Source organism: Quercus suber, unplaced genomic scaffold, assembly GCF_002906115.3.
Source record: "Quercus suber isolate HL8 unplaced genomic scaffold, Cork oak 2.0 scaffold_5, whole genome shotgun sequence".
NCBI lineage: Eukaryota > Viridiplantae > Streptophyta > Magnoliopsida > Fagales > Fagaceae > Quercus > Quercus suber.
Window position 1 is genome coordinate 2219569 of NW_027069471.1, and position 6000 is coordinate 2225568.

The 6000-nt window shown below is 30.7% G+C and overlaps 1 protein-coding gene across 1 annotated transcript; it reads right to left on the minus strand.

Annotated features, from left to right (window-relative positions):
• Positions 1-2151: 2151 nt before the first annotated feature.
• LOC112028928 (F-box protein At3g07870) lies at positions 2152-5368 on the minus strand. Its single transcript, XM_065772228.1, has 3 exons — positions 4992-5368; positions 3295-4621; positions 2152-2379 (listed from the first exon to the last, which is right to left on the minus strand). Exons 2-3 carry the CDS (start codon positions 4569-4571, stop codon positions 2376-2378), a joined length of 1281 nt encoding a protein of 426 aa, XP_065628300.1. The 5' UTR covers positions 4572-4621; positions 4992-5368; the 3' UTR covers positions 2152-2375.
• Positions 5369-6000: the final 632 nt, after the last annotated feature.

The window sequence follows — 6000 nt, forward strand, 5'->3', positions numbered from 1 at the left end:
ACAAAACTAAATTACTTTAGCAGATTCATTATGAAATTACAACATATACTTCACTATGCAGAAATTGATTACTTTTGCATCCAGGCAACTTGTATCTTGTTGGACTCCCTAGACATTGTTTTGCGAAATTAATGTATAACAAGAGAGGTGATTGAAAACCTAAACATAGATTCAGTTAAGATGAATAAGTGCTAATCTGGTTGGCATAGTTGTTGTTGTTGTTGTTGTTTTTTTTTTTTTTTTTTAATTTTTTTTTCTTATAAATTTTTTATCTTAATAAAATATTATAAATAGAACTTTCAAGACAATATAAAGAGTAACTACCATTGTTTCGTAAAACTCTATTTTGATGTAAACCCTTTTTTGAATGGGATATCGAAGAATTATGAAAAATAATTTTTTATTAATTATTTTATTTTATAGGATCATATCTATTGCGTGTGAAATGACAAGGCCAGTGTTGATTTGCAAGTGCTAGATTGTGTGGTATATGATTGAATGTTGGATATGATAATATGTTGAATTTCAATCAAATTGGATTGATTTTGTTATGCAGGAAAATATTGTTAAAGCTTGTGGTGTTTACACGTAAGATTATTTTATTTTTATTTTTATTTTTTTTAGAATACTAAGTATTTAAAAACACACACACACAAAGGGAGAGGGGAGAAGGTTTTAAAAAAACTAACAATGGTGCATATCTAAAATAACCTAATTCTTTGATACACAACACAGACTTTAAACCTCTATAACTTACACTCATTTTCCTACGTGGGATTAACCCACTGTTTTTTTATTTATTTTAAATACTAAGTATTTTAACACACACACACACAGACACAACAGGAGAGAGGGAGAAGATTTTAAAGAAACTAATAGTGGTTTATATCCAAAAGGTTCTAACTTTTGGATACATCACACAGGCATTTAAAGACTATTTTACTTGTTATGCAAGTAAAGTATTTTACTTGTATTATGAGTCTAGTAACCATGGTTTAGTATATGGTTAGTTAAGGTTTAGCCTCCTATAAAACAGCTAACAAATAGTTGACATAATGTATATATATATATATATATAAATTAAAAAAAAAAAAAAAAAACTCCTATCAAAAAATGTTTTAGAAAAAACATTATTACCAATTTAGTTCCCTAAGTATTGAAAGTTTAGGATTGTTAATTTAATTTTATTTTGAATACGAATCGAGCTTGAACTCATCCCTAAATAAATTACATATTCAAGCTTGGGTTTATTTCTTTGTTGAACAAACTAGGGTTTGTTTACAAGCTACCTGAATAAAAAAATTTTCCCCTCTATATGATAAAACCATGACTAAAATTTTTAACCCCTTTACAAATCTATGTTAATAATCAATAACTAAATTATAGTTGAAATTATATTATTTGAGTTAATGAGATAGACTGACTTTCATTAATGAATTTATAAAAATTAGATTCATCAACCTTTTGTTGTTAAAAATTATATAATTTTTACTACAAATTGATTGTTTATATTATCAATAAACTACAAATAATAATTTGATATTGTATAAACTCATTTACAAAATTCAATCTCAAGTCTATATAAATATATTTATATGTATGCTTTTCTAAAAATAAATGTTCATCTTCTTCTACTGCTCTGGCTTTGTTCTCCATGGTGGTTGTTGGGTTGGAATTGATAAGGATTAAGATACGATCCAAATAGCCTATAACTAAATACTATAGGTATTACAAGACTTTGCAAATTGATTTTGAATTTTTATCTTTTAAAATACTATTACAGTGCAATTATGACTTGACTTAATAATATAACAATACATTGTAAGTTGATTTTTAATTTTTTCTCTTTTAAAATATTACAATGCAATTATGACTTTCCTTAAGTTACCGGGTTTGACTTAATCCCTTTGAGAATATTACAAGGAAATTTTAGAAAAAAAATAGTGTTTTGAAAGCATTACCAATAATATTTTTTATTAAATTAAAAATCAAATAAAATTTTGTTCAACTGATAAAGAATAAATTGTTTATGAATAATTTGAGTATATTAGCTTGGAAAAATTTATATTTTATGTTTAGCACAAACAATTCAAACTCAAGTTAATTAAGCTTGACTATTAAACAAGTCAAGTAAACATGGCAATGTGTTTGTGAATAAGCTTATAGATGTCATATTTAATCCAAATTAGCATAATTTAGCATTGAGTTCATGCCAACACAGTGGTCATACATGTTTCTGGCAATGTCATTGGCACAGGAGGCTGGAGAGTATCCATATACTGTAACAAAATGTATTGCTCCAAAAGTGATGCAAAATATTTATGAAGATCTTGCAAATTGATGTGGCAATCAGAAGTTAATAATCCTCGTAGATTCTACCTACAATGTAGGCAGAAACTTTAGGAATAAAGAAAAACAAATAGGAAAAATAAAAGTAAAAACATGGCAGCCCAACCAATTATTCATGTATTTTTTCATTAAAATTTCCTATGAGATAAAATTAAAAAAAGAAAAGGAGGCCTTTTATTAAGAGAAGCACAGTCTACATTTTTATATAAACCAAGTAAAACTAAACCCGGACAAATTGAAAACAGTGTTTCCATTCCATAACTTAGGATCCAGAACTCATGCCTTGAAACCTTTGTCAAGAAGATTAAACCATAAACACAAAGACAAGAAAATCAATAACTTAACTTTACAACCCAAATGTCATGTTTTCCATCACCATTGGAGTAGTGTTGTTATGCATAGTACAAGATTTAAGACGTAAATAATTAAAGTTCATCAATCACAGTGTTGTGATCACTGTAATTACTGCAGAAAGCACTTAAATCAAATAGCAAGGTGATGAAAATCCTCCAGAGGATTAACAAGATAAAATTGTTTGCTACAAATGTTAAAAATAGGCAACAGAGTTGATGCAACTTACAAGAAGACTCTAACAAGGAAGATTTCATCTTCATAAATAGGTTGTTCCCCAATTGGAATACTTTTCGTGCACCTATGTGCCATGGGGGTTTGGGGATAAAGAAGACGATGATATTTCATCAAGCTCTCTTGGGTAAGTGGCTATGGCGCTATGCAATTGAAAATACATCATTATGAAGAAGGGTTATAGTATTATCTGCTGAGGACTCTTTATATTTTTGCAATTATGCAATTTTTGTATAGGAAAATTTGAATCTTTCAAGTTGTCACAAATATTTTCTTAACAATACTAGACAAGCATAGCAAAATTAGGGGTTGCAACTTTATAATTCCAATTGAACACACCAAATAAAGAGTACTTATTACCTCAATGTGGCATTGAACAGCGGTTCTCCTCTTGCTATATCCCTAAGTAAAGAAAAGTTGGGACTATAAGAAAGCACTTTAACGTAACATAGTCTTTCAATCTTATGAATCTTGCAACTTGAGTTTGCTGGATTGAAAGAAACCAAATTCCTATCAAAATTTGTGAATAAGATGTCACCATTGTGGGATAACCCTAGGATTTGTGAAATGGGCAATAAAAGCACTTCTTTGTGGATCGTGAAGTCCATGGTGTATGTCTTAGTCCAAGATGCTTGGACACCATAGTCCTTCATTACCCATATGTGAAAGCAATAAGAAGCATCTTTCGCAACATTACCAATGGTAAGACAACCTTCAAGCATCCCAAGACAGATCCTCAGCTTTGACCACGCAGTTTGCTCAGGTGACAATGACACAAACTCAGGAGGTGGTGGAACCGGTTGAAAACATTCATCCTCTACATCAAAGGAATATATAAATTGAGGTGCAGAAGTGGACCTCACAACCCAATGAATAATTCCATTGAGAAAAGTAGTATTTCTTGGCAGACCGAGCACATCATTTCCAACATTAACACTCTTCCAAAGACCATTACCCTTCACTCCAAGTGTGTACACAAGAGTCTGCATGCTGTTACTAACTTCAACTCCATATTGTTGTTTGGACAAGAGAACTACCTTGTATACTTGAGTTTTGGGACAAAAGCCAAGGCAAGGACACACAGAAGAGGATGGTAGTTTGATTCCAGGCTTAACTATGATGAACTCAGCCGTTATAGGATTACACACATATAATTGACCCAATTTCACATAGTCGTGATAACGATATTGATACATCTCGCCTAGCAAGATCAACCCATTACATGAATCAAGCAAACTAAGTTTCACATTACATCCCATACTTAAATGAGTTTTGGTAGCAAATTTTATACTAGTGCTAGACTTACGCACATGATTTCTATTGTCAAAATGAACAGCGTAGAGGTATTGGTTACGGTGTTTATACGTGGGTTGAAGGATGATGCAGGGGTGTGCTCTTGTGTGATACAATTGAGCAAAACTGGGGTCCATGAGAAGATGTAGCCATGTCTTGCAAACGCACCTGCAGCTTAATACGGTATTAAAGGGCAGTCGTGACAAAATGTCTGTCACAATATACGGGGGAAGCTCTGAGATAATGTCAGTGCCGCCGACTTTTTCATCTTCTTTTACTGCTTTGGCCTTCTTCTTGGTCATGCTGGTTGTTGGCTCAGAATGGGATTTGCTTTTTCTTCCCATGGTGAAGGACTTTAGCAATTGCAGTAAGCAAATTTAGATAGCTGCTGCACCTACACAAAATATAGGACATTTATCATTTTTAGTTCTTGATATAAAAAAAAAACAACTTACAGGCTTACAGCAATACATATTTACAATTGAACAGAACTAGCAATCTAAAAACAAATAACTAATCCTGAAAATATCAACAAGTCTATTATCATCTAGAATTCTCTCTATTAAATTATAAAGTAATTTTCAACATCTCTCACAATTTGAATTTGTTAAGAAAGAATTTGATCATATGTGTTGGAGATTGGAGAAGAGAAACTAATTTGAAAAGTTACTAATTTTTTTAAGACAGAAATAAAATTGCCCTTCCCTCAAACCCAAACAGTTTATCCATAAAATAAAAATAAAAATAAAAATAAAAAGTGCTACCTCTCTTACAAAATCACAACTCAAACCATTCAGCTCCAGAATGAGATTTTCCTTTCCTCCCTAAAATCCGTGGCTTTAAGCTGCTTAATACCCTCCTCTATCCGATCCGCACATCTCTTCTACCTCTGCTCCGACGTTCAGTTGAGAATTGTGGGGACTGGATGTGAAAAAGTGATGATGGTGAACGTCTGAGCAGAATTCTGGATCAACTTTTTTTTTTCTTTTTTTTTTTTCCAATTCAAAGATCAACCCTTTGTTTTTGTCTTTTCAATAACTCTTTGAAGAATGAAAAGATTCCAAAAGGGGCTTTTTACTTACCAAACAAAACCACCTCGTACCTGTGTGTACAAAATTTAGAGAGTTCAAATTATAACTTAACTGTTGGATTGAAATTTAAATGGCTTATTTATTTTTGGGATAATTACAATTTACCCACTTGTGGTTTGCATCTATTATGTGCCTACCCGTGATTTCAATTTTGACACTTTACCTACATGAGGTTACTGCCGTTTATGCTCCGTAACCCACCTCTGTTAAAAAAAAGGGTAAGTAAGTCAGAACATGCATATATACAATCCTAGGAACTTAAGAACATGAAGAACAGGATATATACAATCCTAGGAACTTAAGAACATGAAGAACAGACATATATACAATCCCAGAAACTTAAGAACATGAAGAACAGGCATATATACAATCCCAAAAACTTAAGAACAAATGAATTCAAACCTAGACATATATTTGAAACCCCAATTTCAAATCTAGACATATGTAATTTTATTTTATTTTTATGTATATTTTCTTCAAAAATATAAAAAATATAAAAATATAATATTAAATAAGATCAAAAAGGTCTAAATATGTAATTTTATTTTATTTTTATGTATATTTTCTTCAAAAAGATAAAAAAAATATAAAAATATAATATTAAATAAGATCAAAAAGGTCTAGTAGAATACTTTTATTATAAGATTTTTTATTTTTATGTATATTTTCTTCAAAAATATAA